Source organism: Nipponia nippon, unplaced genomic scaffold (assembly GCF_047370975.1).
Source record: "Nipponia nippon isolate SJK-2023a ecotype South Korea unplaced genomic scaffold, ASM4737097v1 scaffold_4, whole genome shotgun sequence".
NCBI lineage: Eukaryota > Metazoa > Chordata > Aves > Pelecaniformes > Threskiornithidae > Nipponia > Nipponia nippon.
Window position 1 is genome coordinate 77,321,857 of NW_028262358.1, and position 24,560 is coordinate 77,346,416.

Below are 24,560 nucleotides of genomic sequence, written 5' to 3' on the forward strand. Positions count from 1 at the left end.
GACCGACTCCTTCCCACCGCCACGGCGCTGCCCGCGGCAGCCGCGGGGCCGGGCCGGGCCCTCAGGCTCCGCCTCCTCCTCCTTCCCGCCGGCCGCCCTCCCCCGCCCCCCTTCCGCCCCGCTTCCGGCTTCCGGCGCCGGACCTTGCCCACCGGGAACCGGGCGGAAGCCGCGCGGCGGACAGCGCGTGCGCCTGGGGGCGGGGCGGGGGGGCGGGGCCGAGGCGGGGGCGGGGCCGCGGTTCAGTTCCTGCCTGGCGCGCCGCTGGCGCGGGTCGCGACTGAGGTAACGGCCGTCCCCGCTCCCGACACCCTCGGCGGGGCGGCCCGGGGCGGGCCCTCCTCCCGGGGGCCGCTGCTCGCTCCCCGGCGGGCTGGGGCGGGGCCGCCGTGGCCCGCCCCCCGGCCTTGCCGTCGCTTGGGGAGAGCACGCCGGGGGCCGCCGCCGTAGCGCTCCTCGGTCCGGCCCCGTGCTGATTCACCTCGGGCGGCCGCCTGGGAGGGAGGGGGGCTCCGCCGAGCTGGGCCGGGCCGGGCCGGGCCGCTGCTGCGGGCGCCGAGGGCGGGCGCCGAGGGCGGGCGCCGCCCCGAACCTGCTGGCGGGGCGCCCCCGGGTCTCGGCGCGGCGGTGGGCGATGCTGGGGACCGTCCTGGGGCCTCGCTGTCCCCTCTCCGCCCCGAGCGACCTGCTCGCTTCGTCGTCCCTGCTCGGCTGTGGGCACCGGCTGTGCTGGCTGCCCGTGGGCCCGGGGCTGCTGGCCCGCGGTAAAGCCGGGGCCTCGGCGGGGCGTGGGAGCTGCGGGATGACCGCAAGGCGGTAATGGGAAAGGTCCCTTTGGCTCTACGGTTGGGGCGTGATGCAGGCTTAGAAAATGCTCGCTTACTCGTCATCCACCGCGTGTTCGTAGTTGGGAAAGTGTTAACTCGGAGGCCTTAACTCATCCCATTACTTTGTACAAAGTGATGGCATTTAGTGTCTCAGTGACAGTGTTGATCGTGCTTGCAGGAGCGTCCTTGTGGGAGAACATCTAACAAGACGTATTTTAATTGCAGTTGTGCTGACTTGTTTCTTTTGGGGGGAACGGGGTTACAGTTCTAGCTGAAAAGAGAAGCTGATCTACATGTGCTTCGCTATCCGTTGGGAGAATGACAGATGACAAAGATGTACTTCGAGATGTGTGGTTTGGACGAATACCAACCTGTTTCACTCTGTATCAGGATGAGATAACTGAAAGGGAAGCTGAACCTTATTATGTGAGTATAATGAAGGTAGTCACAGATAGTCCAATGCCACAGTTATGTTTATTTCCTTCCAGTTATGTTTATTTCCTTCATTCTCATCATGTCTGCTACTACATGTTGTGAAAAAAAAAAAAAAACAGCAGCTTTTTTCTTCCTATTTCTGGTATGTTCTGAAAGTAAACTGTATGACCGCTCTGCGTGATGCGCCTCTTCACAGCAGGTTCAAAACTTTAGGCTTGTTTCACCAGTGAGATAAACTTATCACCGATAATTAAGATCTTAACAGAATTATGAAAAAGTTAACAAGTAATTAGCTAAAAGGAGGAGGCTCTATGTGTGCTCATGGTGAGTTTGTATGTTCTTGGATAATGACCAGAAGAAGGGAGAGAACTTGTATGTTACCTTGCTACAGAAATAACTTCAGTCAGAGGTTTGTGCAATCTTAAACACTAAGATCAGTCACCTGCGTAACACAAACTCATGATGAACTCTGGCTCCGGTATTTCTGCTCATTTTCTTTAAATGCTAGCAGCCATGAGAGATCTAGCTCAGATGTCGGAAAAGCAGCTATAATGTCTTAACAGTACAGTGCCTGAACTGGATTGCTAGCTGATGATAAAAACGAAGGCGAGATGGATTTATTTGAGTTGTTAGCTGGAAGGCCTTCTATAATCATGTGGTATTTATTTATACTGTGCTCAGCAGTTTTTATCCTTTCAGCACCTAGTAGACATATGATTGATAGAGAATGTTAGCTGATTCAGTGAAAAACTTGAAATGTAGCAAGTATGTGGGAGGAAAATCTTGTACTATGAGTTTTTATGTGATTCTGAAATCCTTAAATCTTGTCATATCCCGTTCTACTCTTTTTGAAAATACTACTGGATAGAAATATTTTTTCTTCTGTGTTTAATAGCATCTTTGTGTCATCAGTTTCTGATTTACGTGTGTGTTCAGTGGGTTTTTGAAACCTAATAAAGCGTTAATGCTTTTTGTTAAGCGATGCTAGTGCTTATCTTTCTATGCTTTAGTTTCACCACTGGTAAAACAGAAGCACTTTACTTCTTGTGGTTGACCTATTGCCAGATGCATTTGGGCTGTCTAGAAGTCTCAGACTTTAAATTCTTTATGTTTTCATATATAAATATGATTTAAAACATACATGTATGTGTTGTATCAGCGTTATCTGAAAGGTATGAGTCTTAAGTATAGAGACATGCAGTCTTGATCTGTTTAACATCAGCATGGAAACCCTGAAGCCATGTTATCTTCACGGTGTGGCCACCTTTGTAAGCCAAGGAGATGGTTTTAAGCTGGCAGAGTTTCTTTTATTTACTCTGCTTAAAACGTGCACAAAAATTCTCAAGGCTTAATTACCTATTTCTGCAAAATGTGGTTGTTCACAGATCACAGTTCTAAAATTTTAGCTTCTTCCTTTTTCAGGTCATGTTGGAGCTGATAATATAGCTTTGCTTCTTGAAGGGACCAAGCATTTATAACAGTAAAAGGTAGAATAGCAATCAAGGTTTGAAATCATGGTTTAGTTCTCATGGTTTCAGAGTGCATCTATGTTAATGTTTTTGTTCAGATCTGGAGTGCATTTTTTAAGCAAGTCTTCATCCTTTCCACTTACTGTGCCCAGGTTTGCATCACACAGCACTCTCATAACCCACAAGCTGAATCATTTTCACATGAAGCTGAAGCAGGTGATGTGCTTCGACTGCTAATGGGCATTTAGTGTATAGGATCAAACTGGAGCTAAATTGAAGTAAAAACCATCAAAACCCGTGAAATTGGAGTAAAAGAAGTGAACATTCCCAGCCCTTGACACCAGCTCTTCAGCTTTACGCATCTCCTCATATCACACCTCAGTACTTGTTAATATAGATACAACCTCTGTATTCCAGACTGCCTTCTGTAAATGGGAAGGAAATACTGGCATCGTTATGCTAAGAGGGGGGAAAAAAAGCTTCTGCTCTGAGGAACTTGCTTGTGAAGATGGAGGAAGACATAGACCTGGAGGGTTAGAAAAACAAGCCAGAATCTGTGTGATGGATTTCAGTTTGTTGTGAGTGGTGCGGCAGGAGACCCCTGTCTGTTAGATGTATTAGCACCGCACAGGAGCGATGCATACATGTATCGCATTATGGCACTGCATGGGGCTAGCAGAGCTAACTTAAAATGAGCTTGTCTATCTTTTGGAAAGAGTAGTGACATCAAGACTAAGCAGCTCAGGTAAAACACTGTCCTATTTCTTGCTGTAGTCAAGCCAGGTAGGTTTCAGCAGAGTTACACTGGAAGCAGATATGTCAGTTTCTTTGGAGTGTTTCCTACAGATGCTTGTGTTTGGAGTGGAAGCATAATGAGGAACAGCTAGGTTGAACTACCTTTGTTGCTGAGCTATCTTTTTTTTCCCTAGTCCTAAAATTGTTACGATTTTTACTTTAAAATGGTGTACCATCTGTCTCTTGGTGCAAACAACAGTTAGAAATAAAATGTGTACAGGAAGCAGAGTACTCGTTGGCTGAGATTTGTCAGGTGTAAAGAACAAAATTACAGCAGAAGGCAATCTTGGAATGATACTCTGCCCAAGGGACTAGCCTTTACTGGGCCACTCTTTAAGCTTCCTCGGTGTCAAAAGGGTTGTTTTATTAAGATGTCTATATTAGTGAGCAATGTGAAGCCATTCCATGTTAGGATGCTTTGTTTCTTCATGCTGGATGCATTGGTGATCAGACCAGTCCAGTTCTTGTTAAATCCAGAATTTTCAGTTTTATAATCTGTTTTGCATGTAAAACGTGTGTTGGTCTGCAACAAAACCTGTGGAGACAGCTGGAGAGTTACTCTCTTTATGCGAAGATATATTGCAAGCATTTACTTAGGCACTAGGAGTTCCTTGCGTTTCGTTTGACCTCTACAGAAAGCATTCCTGGTTATTGTGATTAAATACTGTAGCAATACACAATATGCAAAAAGAAGGTGTTGCTGTTTGTATAATTTTGGGGATGGCATGTTCTAGCCTACTAGGATTTATTCTGCCTGGTAATGTATTTGGAGATTTACTTTTGTTTTCTTAATTTAATGAGCAGAACTCCTAATCTTATTTGTTTGCCCCACTCCCCCCCATCAGTTTTGTGTAGCTATTTTGGTTTAAGCTGAGCATATATGAATTGTCTGAAAGTTTTTTTCACGTTTTCTTTCAAAGTTAGGGCTAGAAATTGTATCAAAAGCAGTTGATGATTGTTGTGTCTCGTTTTTAATCAAGATCTAGTAATAATTACATTGGGTATGGCCATTGACTTAAGAATTCAGATGTGAATATGAATTTTAGGTTTTTTTTCATATTCTCAAATGCTGTTTTTTTAATTATTAGTACTGAGTGATTTGTTTATCTTGTCTTCACTACTGCTGAACTGGCCAGTCTGATGCCAACAGGTCATGAACATCTACTTGGCTTTATACCATGTACTCTGACTACTTTGAGGGAGTTTATGCCAGCTTTTTGTTTTTATACCGAGTGGCAGAAAACTTACACAACTGGTTGCTGGAGGGAAAGGCACCCAGCCGCACTTAACATTTCAGGAATCCTTACTTGGTCTTGACGCTTAAAAGCAATTCGCCCACTGACTGCTTTACCCTTCTCTTGGATCTTCTTACAAGTCTGTCCTTTCTAGAGGATAAGACAGATGTGGCTGCTTCCAAGCCACAAAGCTCAACTGAAAGTGAGTTTTTTCATTCAGGTTTCTTTGTTACGCAGCATAGTGAGCGGCAAGCATTATACTCGTCTGCCATTGATCAGCGGGCAGCATGGCAGAGTCAGTTGCCAGACAACTTGAATCAAAACCGGGATTCTCTTCTGTTTAATTCCTTATGTGTTATATCATATACTTTCCTATTAGTTATTTTCTTTCATACACTATTTAAATTGATAACTATTGAATCTATGCTAAATATGCACTCAGTCTGTTCATTAAAAACTTTGATACTACCTTGTCTGTGTATTTGCCCATGCAGTACTGTGTGTCTTTTCATTTATGATGGGCATTCTGCCTTTTAGCATATTATGTAGTGATTTAACAGTCCTACATTCAGGTTGCAGTTGTTACATTACTTGCATTGTTGGATGTGTTTGATTTTCATAGCATGGTTCTAACCTTTAGCACAAAGTCTGCTGATAGAAGGTTATTTGTCCAAAAAAAAAAAAAGGCAATTGAGCAAATCTGACCTAGTGGAATGAGTTTAACTTGGATTAGTATGTCTTGTCATATGATGATGTGGGTTTTTTTTCTTAATTGGGTATTACAGCCCTAAACAAAGAATTACTCTTATCACTGAATCATGGCCGTTCATTCCCAGCAACTAGAAGTATTGCTGTAGGGTAACCAAAGGCTGAAAGGGCATAGCCTCATTGGCCTGCACAGCCTGGCTTAGGAGTCAGTAGCAAAAGTGTTTGGGAGAGGTGTCATTCTGGTGAACATGGCTTTGCCTAAAAGGAAGGCTTCTTGCCACATGGCTAGAATGTTGGAGAAGCTTGTGAGTGTCTACTAGTCTAGAAGGTGAACTGCTGTGTAGAACTCTGGTTTTCATATAGAGGCCTCTATAAAACAATTAATGCGATTCTGCTGCCAGAGAGATTGACTGAAGCCCAACATATAGTTAAATACATTAAGGTTTTTTTTCTAAATATTTTTTAGTACCTTTCCTCTGGAAATACTCAGTAATTGCATTTAAAAATTACAGGATTTTTGGAGTAAAAATGTTTTGTGTCAACTGGTGTCTTTCACGGAGTGTAGACCACTGGTGGACAAGGGATATTAAAAGGGGTAATGAAAATGTCTTTAAACTATGCTTTTAAAGGTCTCACTTAACAGATTTAGTATACTTGTAAGTCTCTAGGATAATTAAACTAGAAAAGAGATAGACTTGGATCCTTTTGTGTCTCCCATGGAAGGGGAAGACTGTAGCAAGGTAGAAGAGGTGGAAAGACCAAAAAGAGTTCAGTAGGTGTTGCAAATGCTAAGGATCTCTGAAAAATAGGCAGTCCCTGTTACCCTGATGAACCATTAGGCTTTGTACTCCAAAGAGGCCCACTGGGAGTGCTGGCCACATTCTGTTAAATTCAGTTAAATGCTGTTTGATTATTGTCTGTGATCTCTAATTGTGTTGAAATAGAAACTGCATTGTTCTTCCACACTACAAACTGAAGTAAAATATTTTACAGAGGAAGTTAGTTGTGCAGTTTAAAGGGTTATGTCAAACACTGTTGCAATCAATAATGCTTTAGTATATTTATCAGTTCCTGCATGGCTGTGCCATGTGCAGCATGCTGAAAACTGACTTTTGTATCAGTCCAAATGGGTCTCATATCAGAATATACCAGCATTCATTTAACTGTAAATATCACACAGAAATAATATGGAATTATTACCAGAAATATTTGGGTTTGATTGGAATAGCCTGGACTGACTATATTGTCTCAAGAACAATCAGTGTAAATATGTGGCATTAGGTTAATAAAGGATAAGATTATATTGCCATTCAAGTCATTGAGGTACAAAACAATTCTCACCTGAGTGTGTACATGACTTCATTGAATTTATTGAGATTGTTCACCTTTTAAAACTGAAGACTGTGTTTAATTACCTTGCTCAATTAGACTCCTATGAAAGAAGGTAGAAACAATATGATGATGGTAATAAGAGCAACAGATGGAAAAAGAAAACCATACGGTACATAAAAGATCAAGTGTTAACTGACTTGATGACTGTGATAGTGGTGAGTCTTGATCTTTTGTAGTTTTATATAATCCTAAAATTTACTTGTTTCATAGATGTATGCAGATTAGTAACCTAATACAGCATTATCTAAAAGACAAATCTATTCTCTTTCATAAGAACTTACTCTTGATTTACTCTCCATACTACTTCTTTGTGAATCTGATATTTATAAATAAATTCTAGTACCATGGCCAAAATGTTATCTAATTTATGTATCAAAGTGTGGTCTAATTGTTGGAGAGATTCTGGAAGAATGTTGCAGGAGAGATCTAGTTTTCTGTGAGTCAAAATATATCCTTACATGGTTTGGGATGTCTGTACCATAGACATTCACTTAAGGCCTAGCATTATCCATATGCTATAAAGAAAATGTTTTAAGAAACAACACTGGTTATGAGGAACACGGGAAAACAAATGTTTCTCTTTCTCTAAATATGCAAAATATAATTTATTTCTATTTATTCGTTAGACCCATCTATTTCATTAATAATTAGGAAATGAAAATAACTTTACAGGATAAATATGATTCATTTAAAATGTCTGCTCCAAAGCTAACTGTTATTTTACAGAGAGGTTAATCTTTTCTCATCGGCATACTAAAAGGCATTGTTCGTTAAAGCTTATGAACTGATTCATCTTAAGTAAATGTGCTATACAGTCGTCAGTCAGTGCACTGATGCACTCTGCTTAACCACTCTTACTAGGCATGAGACTTAAAAAAAAAAAAAAAGGAGGAGGGGATTGCAAATAAAAATAACACAGCATTCTGTTTTGGATAGTGCATAACACTACACTTGAGGAAAAAAAAGATAGTATACAAGAAAGCTGTAAGAAGGTGTCTTGTTTCAACTGATAAATATTGACAGTTTTCTTTCTGATTTTAGTAGCTGGGTAAAGGTTAAATAGTGGAAGAATCATAGTAGCCTTGACTAACATGTTGAGTTGGCAAACCCAGTGCAAAGAAAATGGAAATTGCCAGCTATTGGAAATACAAAACGCACTTGGAAACCAAACCCTTAAGCAGCTAGTGTTCATTCTCTTTTTTTTATATTTTGTAGAAATTTCCATTTTGAAATAATAGGTGATACACAGTTGCTCATTGTATTCAATAAGAAGGTAGAACATGTTCCTCTCTGTTCATATGAAAACAGTTAAAAACTTTGTTCTTTGGCCTGCTTAAATACAGAAAATGAAATTCCAGAAATTAAATTCCACTTTTCTCCCTCCCACCACATCGAAAGAATCAAAACTTATTTTTTTACTTTTTTTATGTTAGTGTATTGGATACTGCTATTCTGCATCTTCTGAGTACATAATTTTGTAGCCTTTCATTGACCATTAATAAGTAAACTGTCTAAAAGACGTCTTAGCTTAAGGAGGGGAAAAAAAGAATGCTGACTGAATTTTGGTTATGAACATGCATACTGGTTACAGATATTTATTAATTTAGTAAATTTTATGTGTACTTAAAGCTTCTTTAATTTTTTTTTTCAGTTACTTTTGCCAAGGATAAGCTACTTGACACTGGTAACAGACAAAGTGAAGAAACACTTTCAGAAAGTTATGAGACAAGAGGAAGTTAGTGAAATATGGTTTGAATACGAAGGTACACCACTGAAATGGTGAGTTTATTTAACTTTGTATCTTTACTCAATTTATCATGTAGAAAGTTATCAAGTTCAGCACAGTGTCAGTACTTTTCCTAAACTAATCACTCCATTGGGTTTCAAAGATTGTAAAAGATGAGGAGGGTAAGAAAAACATGTTGTTTGGGAAAAACAGAAGAAGGTTTAATGTTGAAGATATTTTTTATTATTCTGCTTGTACTTGCTCTATGTGTAAGGCAAAAGTTGTGCTGCACCTATTGTTTTTGTTCTAGTTGTTACTGTAATACGAAGTGCCTGTGGTTTTGGCTTTACTGTTTCTTGCAGTAGAATCGCCACATAAATCTTTCTTTAGGTTATTCTACCTTCTTAAAAGTTGTCTAATAACACAGATAGGAAGCACTGTTTCTGGAGTCTGAATGCAGGCGGGATATATGCTTAAAGATAACAAACCATGTGCGTAACCTTCACTTCTCACTGGCGTGATATGTGCTTGCACTGTAAGACAGAGAATCTAATACCGATGCACAGGCTTTTGTTGAATTCAATTAGTTTGACTTTATTGAGCTAATTGCTGTTGATTCTATTTTTGTTCTGTCATATGGTCTATTAAAAATATCTGCCTTTTTTTTTGAGAGGTTGGGGAATCAGACTGGCATTGTTTCATTTACTTAGTTTTCATAAATACTGTTGATCAGATTTTGTTTCTATTTCTGCCATAAAGAGATTTAAAGAAAACATTTTGAGAGCTGCAATGTTTGCTAGCTCTGTATAGATAGCATCAGCTCTATAGAAAGTATTTAGTATTTTGAATGCTGAAGAGATTTTATACCTCTTTTTATTTCCTGTATCATAATAGGGAAGAAAACTACCAGTGACTGTTTTAGCTTCTTGAACCTGGATTGTCTTGTGATTAGCAAGCATCACATCATGGAGTCCCTTTAGACTTGGTGATGCAGTAGATCTCTTCTAGTCTTTTGTTTCTTTGAGACCAACCTAGTGTAAACCTTGAAAATATGTAAATAGAAAAGCATAAAACCTGGCTCTTTTCACTTTTCCAAAACCGGCTGGCAAAATCAGCTTTAGACATCTATTTAAACTATCTGGAATTTAACAACAATTGGTTTCTTGGTGTGTCATAGTGACCTTGAGTCATGAATACCATCTAAATAAACAGCAAGGTACCAAGTTTGTCCCAGTGTGTTCATAATCTTAGGTAGATAATGGGAGGAAACTTTATAAGGTTTTCACTGAAGTTGTAAAAATAAAGGAAAGAGAGGCTTTTTACTTCAACCAAAAACAGATCTCTATTTTCTGTAAGCTTTCAAATACCATGATGTTTAAACTAGAATTAAAAAAAATTAAATTATAAATTATAGGTATAGAGTACAAATATAAATTATAATTCTAAAACTAAGTGAAGAGTTAGTAAAGTCGTTGAACATTGAAATGAAAATGAATAGTGTAATTATGATCTGCTAATTAAGGCTCTGATCTTTCAGAAAATCAAAGTATATTCTGCCTGGAACAGCTCCACTGATTTCGGTGGAATTGCTTTTCTAAGGAAAATGCTATCTGCAAACCATTATTTTAGGAGAATTGTAATCCCCTAAATAGCTGAAGCTTGTTCCAGGGAAGGAAGACTCAAATACCAGAACTGAGAATTAGATTGAACTAGTAGTTTGTAGAGGAAGAATAGTGAGCTTTAATGCCTAATCTTTTTAAGTATAACTTCTGCATTCAGAACTGAATAAATCTTGCTAATAATATTGCTTATTCAAATTATTTGCTTTGCACTGGGAGGTCATATTGCTTACAGCCTGTGCGGTTTCATGGCTGGTTGGGATGTAGTACCTCTTGTCAGCTGCAGCTCTTCTGTTTTCCAGTGAGATTTTGGAGGAAGTCTGAAACATGGTGTCAACTTTATGGTCTGCAGCTCTCAGGCCAGGCTCCTGAAGGAGGATGAAGCTCTCCAGGCCTGGAGTTACAGGGGCCTGGGGCCTCCCACTGAGGTTGTTGGGGCAGGGGAAGATGGTCTCCTTGCTTGCAGGAGGTGTGTGCTGGGGGATGATCTGTGTCACCAAGTTAAGAGCTGCAGGAAGAGGTCACCAGATCGTGCAACATCAGAGACTACAAAAGGAAATAGATCATCTCGGAGACCCTGCAGCTGCAGGAGCCTAAACCTACAACTACATTGAAGGAGATGCAGGCAGAGTCTGTGATTATTGGGTTGGAATATAGTCTCCTAAAATATGGAAGGGCTGGAAGCTTGTGACTTCTGGCAGCAGGAGGAAGGCTCCTTCTCCAGCTGCATTTCTGTAACTACAGGATAGGTTCAGTGCTCTGGCTGCAGGTGAGGGACTGAAAGCCCTGTCCAATGATGGATCTGAGATGGCTGAGCCTGAACTGTGCAGGGGCACGAGGAGGAAGTGGCAAGTGAAGTCAAAGGTCTGTATTCTGCTTACTCTCCTTTATCAGTCTCTCTGGGATCTTGAACTCTGCCATTTCATGGTCACTGCAGCCAAAGCTGCCACTGATTATCACATCCAGAACTGTTTTGTCTTGTTAGTAAGTAACAGATTCAGCTGCGGGTCAGCTCTGTCCATCCAATGCCTGTATCAAGAGATGTTGGCTACTTGTGTCCCACCATGCTGCTTTTCCAGCAGATGTCAGAGATCAACAAGAACCAGGGTCTGTGATGCAGAAACTTCTTGAGTTGTTTAAAGAAGACTTTATCTACTTCCTTGCCTGGATTGCATGATCTGTAACAAACTCACCATGATGTTGCCCTTACTAGTATCTTCTCTGATCTTGAACCACAAGATCTCAACCAACCTGTTGTCTGTCCCATTGTTTCATACATCTAAGCTGCTCCCTCACAGACAGCCCTCTTCCCTCATCTGCCCTGCCTGTCTTTCCTGAGCAGCTTGCGTCCATCTATCCACAACAGCATTCCAGTTGTGCAAGCTGGCTCACCATGTTTCAGGTAGCCCAACACCGTCACGGTTATGTCACTGGATGTGGAGCTCTAGCTTCTCCTGCTTGTTTCCCAAGCTGTGTGCGTTTATGTACATACACTTGTGGTAGACTCTCTTCTACCCTCTTTTATCATTTTGAGATCTCCCTTGTAGCTGTCACCTTTCACCACTTGCTTTCCACCCATATCCATTAATTTCTACTTGTCTGTGGGTTGCTATTCACACTCCTGTTGTTATGGTCTAAAGCTCTCCTCACCAGGCTGGCCAACCTGAAGGTGAAGATACTTTTGCCCCACTTAAGTGGATTCCATCTCTTCCTAGCAGTCTTTCATCCCCAAAGAGTGTCCTGTGGCTGTAAAAGCCAAATCCTTGTTGTCATACCAGCTGCACAACCTGCAGTTATTGACCAACATTCATGCCTCTCTGAGCCTTTCTCTTTCAATGGTGAAATTGTGGAGATGCCACCTTGCCCCTGGAGCTGTATAGTCACTCTTGATACTCTCAAGGGTTCCCTTGCAGCACTTATGATTTGTGCCCATGTGAACAGCATGGTTGAACAGCAAGGGCTAATAATCCAAGCACAGGAGAAACCTTGCAAGTCTGCAACTTCTTAACAAGCAGCAAACCTCCGCAGGTAGCGAGTGAGATTGGCAGATGGCGGAGGGCTCTATCCCCTGTAGGAGGGAGTCTCCTATCTCTGTGATTGCTTCCTCTTGGTGTGGTTGTGCTGTTCAGGCTGCTCTGATGCTTCCTCAGAACTTCCAGCCCCTTGTCTGCCATTGAGGCACTGACTGCAGGTGGAAAAGGAGCCTGCCTTCTCTTGCCAGAGGCTGCAAGACTCTGGTCTTCCCCATCTTGCAAGTCTCCATTCACCACTCCAGTGACTGCAGACCCTCTTTCTGTGCAGCCGGGAGTTCAGGCTCTCATCTCTGCAAGGTCTCAGTGAAGATGCCATCAATCTCTTTCTATCTTCCCTGATGCTGTGCAGCCCACTGACCTCCTGCAGCTCCTTAACTTGGTGACATAGCTCCTCCACTACCACACACCTCCTCTAGGCAAGGACGTTTCCTCTGCTTGCCCCAGCCCTCAGGAGAGGTCCCAAGGTCTCCTGGCAGCTTGAGACCTGGAGAGCTGCACCCTCTCTCAGGAGCTCTGCCTGAGTGAAGGCCTCTGATGAGCCAGGGGTGGTTTCTTCAGCAGATGCTAGGGGACAACACCCCCTGTAGCTTGTTACTTTGAGCACTTGCACGTAGCCTTCAGCAGAGTTTCTGTCCCCTTTCTGTGGATTGTGCTCTAGCCCTGGTAGTTGCATAGGTGTCTCTCTAGTACCAACTGGATGGATGCTTGAGCCCTCCTAATCCGGAATCAGTGGAAGACAAAAAGGTCAAAGCACCATTTGATCAGGCATAGCTGACATTGTTTGAAAATGCTAGCATTTGCTTAAAAGATCTAAGAAAAAGTTATTTCTTACCAAATACTAAAGGAAAACGTGAGACTGTTTTCCGATGCAGCTAAAGTTTTCCTCAGTGAGACATTTGTTCAAAGAAATACCTAAACACCGGATTTTGGCCACTTGATACACTTAGTACTCCAGACAGTTCTGGAGCATAGGATTTTTTTTGTCCTGGATTTATCAGTTCATGTGACATGTCTTACTGAATTACCACAGTAAATTATTCTGGTCTGAAAACAACCTACCAACTCATGCTGTCACTTTCTGTTCTGGGTTCAGAAAGCAATTGTTAGAAAAGTAGTAATTGATTTTCCTTACTGTCCATCTGTCACTTTCAAAAGAATTTTAAGTACTTAATGTGGTGTTTTCCAGGACTTCTCTTGGACTCTGAAACCACCTTCTGTATAATAATAAAAGCAGTAATAAATTGACAATGGCTGGAAGTCAAGGTGCTGTTACACTTCTATAGATTGAAGACTTTCCAGAATCAATCATTATTCTAGCAACTTGTAAAAAAAGATTTGTGGTCTCTTAAACATTTTCTCTTTGATATTTTTCCCATTATTTCATTTGAGAAAGTTTTGCACGGTCTGCCTGTCCTTGGCTCCCACTCTAGTTAAGACCAGTTTGATTTCAACAATCCAATAATATTTTTTTCAAAATGATACGTTTCTGGGCTGGACATTTCCCTTAGTTGTTGTTCTGTTTGTTTTCTCTTTTCTTTTTTTTTTTTTTTTTTTGGCGGGGGGCAAATCTTTAAAGGTTTTCTTGGGGTTTTGAATTTTTTTTTTTTCATTCTGCTGGTTACTGTAGGCTCTAGAGAGCATTTGTGTAGTTCTTCAATTGCAAGGCCTATTTTTTCAGATAGAAGTTCAGAAAGAGCACTGCAGCAGTACCACTGGAAGCAAGATCTTTAATGAGGGAATACTGGTTAAGAAACCAGGTTTTCTTATGAGGGGAAATATAAGGGTGCTATTATTTCCAGACTCTTAAAAAATGCTTGTAACTATATCTCAAAAATAAGTGAAACACACCATTACGTACAGGCATTACTTAAGGCTTCTGTTGGCTTCAGATTAAATGCTAGTGTGTGAGAACTGGAATTTGAAGCAGGACATGCCTTGTATCTCAGGATTGCTTCACACCTGTTGTGAACTTTACTCTTAAGGGAAGGCTGTGCTTCTGAATAGAAAACAATTTCTCTCGTGGTCTACTGTCTTTATTAATCTCACGTGTCCTGTTATGGAACAAAATTAATTTAGGGCTGACCTCTGTCAGAATAAAAACCATCTATCAACTGTGCAAAGCACAAGGATTTTACTGAAGAAAGCTTGAGTACATGAACTTCATTTTGTAATCTAAACTGGGTAGAAAATATAGAGGTAGGCCAAGAACTGGTGGTTTGGTTTGTTTGGTTTTTTTAGCTATCTATTTTGTTGTATAAATTAAAAGTAACTGAAAGTCATTGTGTTCATCTAATTATCAAAGGAAATCTAGTTTTTGTTACTTAGCTCATTTGGAAACCCACTCTTTCATGGAACTCTTCCTGAATCCCTGTTGAACTACTCAAGCCTTGATTGGCAGTTAGTAGTAAGAAGTCTTAGTGGTAAAAACCTGAGCATTAGCAGTGAATCAGGATAAATCTGGATATGCCTTATCTATATTCTTTATCCCCTTTGTCAGGAAAACACAGTTCTAGATACTTTCTTGATATTTCCCCCTATTCTTTCTTTTAAGTTGTTACAAGTGCGACAGGTAAGTTCAAGAATTGTATTGTTTTGGTTTTTATTTTTGCTGTTGTGGTGACGTTGTCTTAGCTTTGGGCTTAGCTCACCCGTAGAGGGTGCTAAAGCACTGTTGTGTGAGAGTTTAGTAGGTCAGGAAATTGGCTTGGCACAGATGCTTTTAGAGCAATGCTCTCAGTTATTGCTCTCTGGACTTTCAAAACTTATGTACGTGCTTGGCTCTGTGTCCTGTGATCAGTCCCATTTAATTCAGTGAAGCTAGTGAGTTAAGTGTGTGTTCATTGCTTTGTAGGATGAAAAGCTAGTTAGGCTCTTTTAGTTAAGGTTTTTGAACAAGAGAATGGAGCTTGGCATGCTGAATGCAAAAAAAAAAAAAAAAAAAAAAAAAAAAAGAAAAATTACCAAAAATCTTGCCAGTGTCTGCTTATGGGAAAATGGCAGAAAGACCTTTTTAGAGTGCCTGTGGAAGTTTTGTGTATGTGATATATATTCCGTATATCGTTGGAGGCTGTATCTTCTAATAGATTTAAAGGAGACAAAGCTGAGACAGAAGTGAATATTTGGAGGAAGCAGCTTCTTTGTGTAACTCCTTTAATCCAGAATACCACTGAAATACAAAACTCCAATTAATCTTTTTTTTTTTTTTTCTCCCCTTCCATTCTTTTTAATTTGATAGTAAAGCTGTAGAGTTCATCTTGATCTATCCTCTTTCAGCCCTTTTACGGATATGTCATTTTTTCACTTTACTACTTATTCTCTACAATGACATGAGGCAGGTGGGAGAGGGAAGAGATGCTAAGGGTCAATGTGGTATAAACCCATGGTGTTTAAGTATCTGAAAGCACGTATACTTTTCTGTCAGACCAGTTATTCCTACCATTGTCAAGCTTTTTAACTAAAAATACTGTTTTGAAGGATTCCACAGAGCAGCTGTAGGCCACTTATGCTGTTGCAAAGCTAGCAGTGTTTTGTGGGCACAGCCTGGAGACCGCTGGTTTAGATACTGAACATGTAAGTTCCAGACTTGATTCTGCCAGAAACTGTCAGTCATTTATACCTGCCTGTATAACTTTTCTGAATAAGCAATAATGAATGTTAATTGTGGGAGTCAAACAGCTGATTTTTTAAATGTAAATATATGTTTGTTAACTGTTATATGTAGAATTTAAATGCACAGCTTTTATGTTCATTTAATATTGCTTCATTTTTAGGCATTACCCAATTGGTTTGCTATTTGATCTCCATGCATCAAATACAGCCCTTCCTTGGAGCATCACAGTGCATTTCAAGGTAAAAGTGAAATACACCTTCAGCTAAGAACGAGTGAGCATGGGATTACATGAAATTTGGAAGCTAGGAAAAGGTTTCATAATTATTTTATCAGTAAGTGAATGGTAGAATCTTCAGGAATCATCTGAAGTTTTCTGTAAGTTTACAGCTGTTTTCCATGAGATTGTATGTGCTTTCAAATGACTTTCCTTTGTAAATGATTCTATTATAATCTGAAAATCCAAAATTGTTTTTCAAGGTAAGTTATGAGACTATGTCAGTGCAATTGAGTGGATATAAGGGAAGAACTTTTCCTATAATGTTTTTAATTCAGTCAGCTTGGGTTGACTGAAGACTGGGAAGATTGAGAAGTGCTTATCCTTTTAGACACATGAGCATGGATATGAGATACTGTAGAAATCCTTGAAGTCAGGGAACACTGTTGTACTTCATGTGGGTCCCCTTTAGAGAACTGAGTGAAATGAGTTTGGTCTTGTGATGGCTTAGTCACAGGAGAGACATTATTTTGATTACACATTGTAAAACCATTAGGTATGACTTCATAGCACTACTGATCTTTGCTCAGAAGAGTACTTGCGCAGGGTTAGCTTTGGTGCAGGATTCTTTCATGCTCTGAAATGCATTGAGGTGATAATCCCAGGTATGTTTTGAAGTCAAAATCACAACTAGAAATCATGGTATTTAACTTTGAAACTTTAATTTCTCCATTATAAAAGAAACAATGCAATAGGAAAACTGATCCAAAGGAAAACACTAGCTTAATAAGCTTGACTTGAGTGTGTGAGATTTGAGATGAAATGAAAAGCATACTGGGAAGCAGTCGTGTTGAACGTTTTCATTCAAACAATTTTTCTCTTGAGGGTGTTTCAGAAAAGGTCTTGCTAAGACGAGTAGTCTGATTCTTTTTGGAAGTGTGCACTGAAATCATACATTCTTATGATATGTATTGCCACATGTTGAAACTTCTAAAATGACTGACTGAATGAATGTGAAGTTGGGGATGTTTTTTGAAACCATTGTAATTGCTACACTCCTGTCTGATACATGTCAGAGAGAGCTGGGATGAAGAAACTTTCAGAGTGTTTTGAAGAAACTCTAGGGCATCTAGTTTCATAGATCATGATTTAATTGCTACGTGTTCTGAGAGCTCTGAAAGATTAGCAGTGGCAGCGTGTGGATGTTGCCATCCCAAAGCAGAGCCGTCTTGAGAAATAAGTTGCAGCACCACAGTGCGTTTCAATTTCGTGTAGTAATGTAAACTGACTTTGATGTCCTTATATTGGTGCTTGCCAAAAGATCAGCTAACTTAAGTTTGTCTCAAAGGTGTACATTAAAGATCAGCAGAAATAATTTACTGCTAAGGCAGTATTATTTTAAAAGCTGATGTAATTTAGTTTTTAAAAATATAACACCTTGGATTAAGCACCTGCTTAATCTCTCTTCCTGTTTTCGATGTAATCTGAAAGTTTATTTAAATAAATTCCTCTTAATCCTTGAAGTCAAAACATAACTGAAATATATCAAAGTATGTCAAAATATTGAAGACATTTTCATGTGTTACAGTTTCTTACAGCTAAATAATTTAGGTGTGGGATTCCTGCCTGGATTATTTTTTTCATTTGTGTGCAGTTATTCTTCAAAGAGCTGTAATTTTTATTTGGCTTAATTGAACAGTATTAGATTTTTCTGAGGTTTAACTTCTGTTGTCATGGCTTTCTCCTTTCTTTTACCAAAGCATGCAGTCAACAACAGATATCTCCATCATCTGTAAAGAGAGTTTCTGAAATTCCCCCCCCCATCAGTTTTCTTTGTTTAAAAAAGTTTATTTCTGTTCAGCAGAAGTTTGAAAGTTGACAGATACTTGTAATTGTCCTCCTGTTAGGTATGCAGACCAAATAATAAACACACTTACTGTTTTCATTGAAGAAGCAGTTTAGTCATGTGTACTTCTGGCATGCAATAAAATAACATGCATTTATATCTCTAGTAAAGTTGAAATACACTTGCCTTAAATAGTCCTAGAAGGACAAGCTTGAAGAGAATACTAAGGTCTGAGAATCATGAGAAGCCGTAGTCTGGGAAGTTGCTTTTTTTACCCAGGTGTGGCTTTCCGGGGAGGAGGGAAACTCTATCCCTCCCTGTTAAACTCATCCCATGCTATTCTGTGGCACGCTTAGCACTATTTGTGATCTCAGCTTGGTTACCAGCTCTCCAGATTTTGGGCAGTAGATGGGAGGTGTGAACTGCTCTGGAAACGGTAGCAGGGGAGGAAATCGGGTGTGCCAGGGGAAAGGCTGAGGTTCTCCCTCCGCTGAAGCCCTTACCTGCTGGTGCCTGCCTCGCCACCCATGACCTGATGTAGAGGAGGAGAGGCTGCATCTGTTTTTGTATAACAACCGCTGTCATCTTGGTTTTCTTAGCTCAAAATCGGGTCAGGTGGAGTGAAAAGGAAGTACTTTTCCATGTGGCGTGTGGATAAATTGTGGAACTGCTAGGCAACATTGTGGAAGCCAGAAATATAAATGAGGGGATTTTAAAATTAATCTTTTTTTCAGAAAAGACTGCTGATGGTAACTAAACACAAATACATGGATGCTCCCCCTGTCACTGGATATGTTCCTATGATTTTTAGTGCCACATTATTGGTGTAATTTTCTGCAAACGTGGCCTAATGCAACTACGCTGTCACAGTATAAACAGATGTTTTGTGAACTAGAACTAATAGATAAATATGGATGGAATGCAGTTATGAAACCAGACTGTTGAAATTACCTGCAATGTTTTTGGAAGTTTTATGTGAGAGGTGATTAGATGCTGCTGTCTGTACAGATGATACCTACTTCTTTATGACCAAGTTTATGCTGCACGTGTCTACTGGTATGTGAAACAAAACCAGTACTACTTGAGCTTTCTAAGACAGAGACAACTCTTAATAACTTTCCTTCAAAGATACAGAACATGGAGGGAGTAAGGCATCACCAATAAGAGTACTTGAATTAAAGCTGCTTATGGGATCTGTTAAAATTTCCGGCAAATCTCATAGTTGTGTAGCCAGGGGTGGCTACAAGCTTGTTTACAATTGTCTCTTTCTTCAGGGAACTGAATAAAGTTATTTACATTTGATTACTATTTCCTCAAGTAGAAAGATGACAAGTAGAAATAAAACAAAAAAAAAAACCAAGCAAGCATACATGTTCTATATTTAAGTATAAAACTTATTATTCTGTGCCCTAGTTTATAAATCCATGGGGATGCCATATTTTCTGTTGGTAGTCTCATGTAGTGAAACTGTTTCATATGCCTCTCGTAGATGCAGCAGTCTTGTTTGTTACTGCTTTCATGTTTAGGTTTTTCAGCTTCTACTCACAGTACTGCATAGAAATGTGTCAGTATTTTTCTTCTAAAGAAAAGAGTTGACAGCACGGAGACTGTAGAAGTGTTTTCCAGTCTTCCACAGTGTTATCCCTTAGAAGCTGGGAAATGAATCATGCCACACCTTTGTACTACTGTGTCTAGATTCTTTCCACTAGCTTAGCTAGCTTTGAACAATTTTAAATATCACCTTGCTATTCTGCAGACCACACTGTGTGTGTTGTCTGGAACACATCCCCAGGGAGTGACATTCCCTGTAATTTGAAATTCATTGGAAGAAAGTCAGCAGGGAGATGCCTACCTGTAGAAAGACAGGAATGTCCAAAAAAAAACCCCTACAGTTCAGTATATTTCAACATATGTGCAGCAAAACTGTTATAACAAAACTAGTGTTTTCATAAACTTAGCTAAAACTTCAGCTTTTAACTGTGAAAGTTAGTTTCTAGGTTCCTGTATTCCTTGACATTAGGTACATTCCACTGCTTCATCTTTTTTTGAGGGATGCCAGTGTCTCACTTTGAATTCTTCCACGTAAAGAACGTTTTTGATCTTGAAGTATGCTATTTCTGACTGTTCTTTTCTTCTGGATTGGTTACCAGACTTTACTTTTTTTCCTTGAGTAAGTAAGTTAAACTTCTAAAAGTGTTTTACAGGCCTATACAGATGTCAGCTGGCAAGCAACAATCCCAGTAATGTGTTCCATTCATCTTGGGCCCAATTATGCTGAGACACTCAGCTTTGTGGGAGAGTGGGGAAGAAAGGGAGTGAGGTCTGCCCTAGAAGGAGAACTTTCCTTTCTGTTCAGTCTTCTTTAACGTCTTTATAATTGGCCATCCTCATGTGAGAAACAAGCTTTACCTCTGTCCTTAGATTTCTAGTCAGCTCTACAGACATCAGTCCTAAGTAACAATAGCACTCCCTTTGTAAGTTCGATACCAAACCATGTATGCTTTGGTGGAAAAGATATTAGCAGTCTTCTCTTCCCTTTATACTTCTGGTGTTGGAAGATATTCATCCTTTTGATCCACAGTTTCCAGAGTCTGGGTTCACTGTCATAAGGAGAAATCATGATATGAAATTCCATTATTTAACTTCCAACTCTTTTCAGTATCCTAATGAGAAGGGAACTACCATTCTTGTCCTCAGAATTTCCTTCAGGTAAGGCAATCCCCAGCTCCCTTTCATATTGTCAACTGTTAGTTGTTCTTGGATATTTTGAGTTCCTGTAGTTTGAAGCAGTCTTCACTATTTTTCCTGGTTTTATATGGAGGAGGGAAGGTACGGGTTTTTCCAGCACTGTATTGATCCTACTGTGACATGTTAACTATGTTGTAAAAGCCTTTGAAAAATATCCCATTGTATGTACTTATATTTCCAAAATGGTTTTGACAGTCCCTCACAAAAGCTTTTTTAAATAACCAATTTGTAATGGGTTAAGAGGAAAGGTCCTCTTGTGGAATAACAGATGAGAATTAAAGTATAAAAATATGTGGCAAGCCCTTGTTATGAAGGGGCGTACTAATGATGCCACTCTGGTTTGGCTCTGGGGGTTTGCACTGTTCAGCATGGTCATAAGCAACTGTGAAAAGAAGATGAATAAGGAGAGGATAAAACATGCTGGGTTTTTAAACCTTTGGAAACTAAAGACAATGCATTTGTGATACTGAATACTTGTATTATTGTAAAATGGCAAGTGATACCAAGTGTTGATAAAAGAAAAATTAGAGGAAGAACAATTCTTAATTGTATACCTATACAATGCTGAACTTCTGATTAGTTAATTTCCAAAGAAATCCTTTTTGTACCTGGGTTAGATTTACTAGCGTAATTCCTTAATAAATGAATTAGTAAAGGTAGTTGTCATTTACTGAGGGGATAAAAGTTACCTGAGGAGTGGTAACTGTGCATCTGCAATGCTGAATGCAGTGCGCCAACTCTAACCAGATAAAAGGGGTATGAAATCAAGTCACACGTGCTAGCAATAGGCGCATGTTTTAGGTAAAGTTGGAGCTGACAAGGATTTCCAGTATCTCTAGGAAAAAACGTTTGTAAGTGGCATGTATGCTATTGTTCATATATGTGGATGATGACACTTGGAGGAAACATTTTTCAAAGGCCTGCATAGAAATGGTTGCTAAACTGCTGTTGAGGGTCAATAGGAGTTGGGTGCTTGTCACTTACGTCTCCCCCTTTTCTCCTGTTTGTTGCCAGAGAATTGAACATCTGCTTGAAAACATGTTAAAACTCTTAATTTCCTGAATTTTGGATGTCAGGGCCTAACTACATCCACTGATGTATTTAAATGTATTTATCAAGTTGAGGTTGGGTGATTTAGAGTAATTTCTGGTTTTATAGAAAACTGCTCGACTCTTATTTTTCCTGAAATGTTTTTCACTGTAAAACCTTTCTTGTCAGCAGAGTGAGAGAATGGTTGTTACCTTCTTCCATAAGTAGAAGACTCCAGTGTGCTTCTTTTGTATAAATACAAACCTGATTAAAATTATAATTTATACTTCATCTTCTAAGGTGTGTGATGCATTTATTTCTCTTGATCTATCTTTCCTCTTTGCAGAATTTTCCAGAAAAGGATCTTCTACACTGCCATTCTAAGGATGTGATTGAAGCTCATTTTATGGCTTGTATAAAAGAAGCAGATGCTTTAAAGCACAAAAGTCAAGTCATCAATGAGATGCAAAAAAAGGATCATAAGCAACTGTGGATGGGATTACAGAATGGTAAATACAATGCATCAAGTATTAATTATATTTAGGTCTAGCAAGCTAATAAATACTTTCTTCAAATTTTAGTCATGGTACAGGATATAAAATGTCATTTTTCTGCAGAATTTTAGTCTAATGTCACAGAGAAGATTTTTTTTTTTTTTTTTTAAAAGTCACCGTTTATGTGATAATGTAAATGTGGCTTGATTTATTCAAGGAACTCAATTGCGTCATGACTCTGTTTACAAACCAAAACTAGCAACAAAACAAAATAAATAGGTAAACATTGTCGAGTGTACTTTTGTGCAACTGATGGTCTTTATTTGGGAGACACCTGGGGGGTAAGTGTTGTTCAGTATTAACTATCTTGGACTGTAAAGTAAAAAAGGTTGTCTCCTCTAGTTTATGCTTAAGGATTGTCACTGATAAACAATACAGGTAAACTTTTAAAGTTGCCCAGTAGATTAATAATTTTTCTTTTCCATCTGCCAAATTTAATTTTTGTATTGCTGATATTACTATGGTGTGGTGGGTTGACCCTGGCTGGATGCCAGGTGCCCACCAAAGCTGCTCTGTCTATTCCCCTGGACAGGGGAGAGAAAATATAGCAAAAGCCTTGTGGGTCAAGATAAGGACAGGGAGATCACTCAGCAACTACTGTCACGGGCAGCAAAACAGACGTAACTTGGGGAAATTAGTTTAATTAATTACCAATCAAACCAGAGTAAGGTAATGAGAAAATAAAAACTGAATCTTAAAACACTTTCCCCCACCCCTCCCTTCTTCCCGGGCTTAACTGTACTCCTGATTTCTCTTCCCTCTCCCTCCCGGTGGCTCAGGGGCATGGGGAATGGGGGTTGTGGTCGGTTCATCACGCATTGTCTCTGCCGCTCCTTCCTCCTCAGGGGGAGGACTCCTCACACTCTTCCCCTGCTCCAGCGTGGGGTCCCTCCCACAGGAGACAGTCCTCCATGAAATTCTCCGACATGAGTCCTTCCCACAGGCTGCAGTTCTTCATGAACTGCTCCAGCGTGGGTCCCTTCCACAGGGTGTGGTCCTTCAGGAACAGGCTGCTCCAGTGTGGGTCCTCCGTGGGGCCACAAGTCCTGCCAGCAAACCTGCTCCAGTGTGGGCTCCTCTCTCCATGGGTGCACAGGTCCTGCCAGGAGCCTGCTCCAGTGTGGGCTTCCCACGGGGTCACAGCCTCCTTTGGGCACATCCACCTGCCCTGCCATGGGGTCCTCCACAGGCTGCAGGTGGATATCTGCTCCACCATGGACCTCCATGGGCTGCAGGGGGACAGCCTGCCTCACCATGGTCTTCACCAGGGGCTGCAGGGGAATCTCTGCTCCGGTACCTGGAGCACCTCCTCCCCCTCCTTCTTCACTGCCTTTGGTGTCTGCAGAGTTGTTCCTCTCACATATTCTCACTCCTCTCTCCAGCTGCAGTTGCGTATGTTTCCAGTTGGTACATCAGCTCTGTTGGACACAGGGGAAGCTTCTGGTATCTTCTCACAGAAGCCACCCCTGTAGCCCCCCCTCCGCCCCGCCACTACCAAAACCTTGCCACACAGACCCAATACACATGGCTTTCACAAAGATTTCTGCATAGATAAGTATTGACTTGAAAAAGTCAGTAAAATAACTCAAAACAGGATGTTCTAAAATAATCAGTGTCCTTACTTTGCACAGATGGCATGAATCTATATTGCAGTGCAAAATATAATGTATTTTGGTTTTAGTGTCTTCTCTTTCTTATGGTTCTTAGAGGCCTGTAAGTTGAAAAGCTTTCTAAGCATTTCAGAAACTGCTATCTGGAATGGGTGGTAACACCACTTTCGATGCATTTTCCTCATCTTCTGAAGCTGTCATTATATTATTACTGGTAAATTTATTTTACGGAAGCTGTAAGCTTGAAGATGTTTATTCTATGTTGAGATACAAAATACTAAACACTTAGAATTAACATCTTCCCATATGTTTATAAGGAAAATTAAATGAAATAGGAGAAGCTTTGAATGCAAGTAGACTTTAGGCATGTGTTTGCTTTAAACAGTGAGGTTCCAAATTAGTTTGGGTTTGATGTGTATATGTAACGAGCGTGTGGGTTTTCTAATTTTTTTTATTGTTTAGTGTACTACCTTTCAAATTAAAGGTATTCCTGTAATAATTTTGAAGGTTGAGTGCTTATTAGAAACTCTAGTTTCTGTTTTTTATTTAGTTGGGGGAGAGTTAGAAATTCAGGTATTATCTTCATTTGCCATTTGAGTGGTAAGATCTTGAGGGATGCAGTCCATACCTGCAAAATTTATCAGGTAAGAAATTGCACTTTATCTGGTTTAATTCAAAGTACTTCTTGAGAGCTTCTGTTTTGTATAGAT

The 24,560-nt window shown here is 40.1% G+C and overlaps 1 protein-coding gene across 2 annotated transcripts in view; it reads left to right on the forward strand.

The window, feature by feature from the left end:
• Positions 1–226: 226 nt before the first annotated feature.
• The window catches only part of ATG5 (autophagy related 5), an 87,057-nt gene continuing 62,723 nt past the window's right edge, over positions 227–24,560 (forward strand). The window contains exons 1-5 of one of the 2 annotated variants that reach the window (XM_087775049.1): positions 227–284; positions 1,084–1,253; positions 8,513–8,640; positions 16,010–16,088; positions 22,033–22,195. In XM_087775049.1, coding sequence (XP_087631175.1) covers positions 1,146–1,253; positions 8,513–8,640; positions 16,010–16,088; positions 22,033–22,195 — 478 coding nt within the window. In that variant the 5' untranslated portion in view covers positions 227–284; positions 1,084–1,145. The other variant, XM_087775050.1, reaches the window with a different exon arrangement.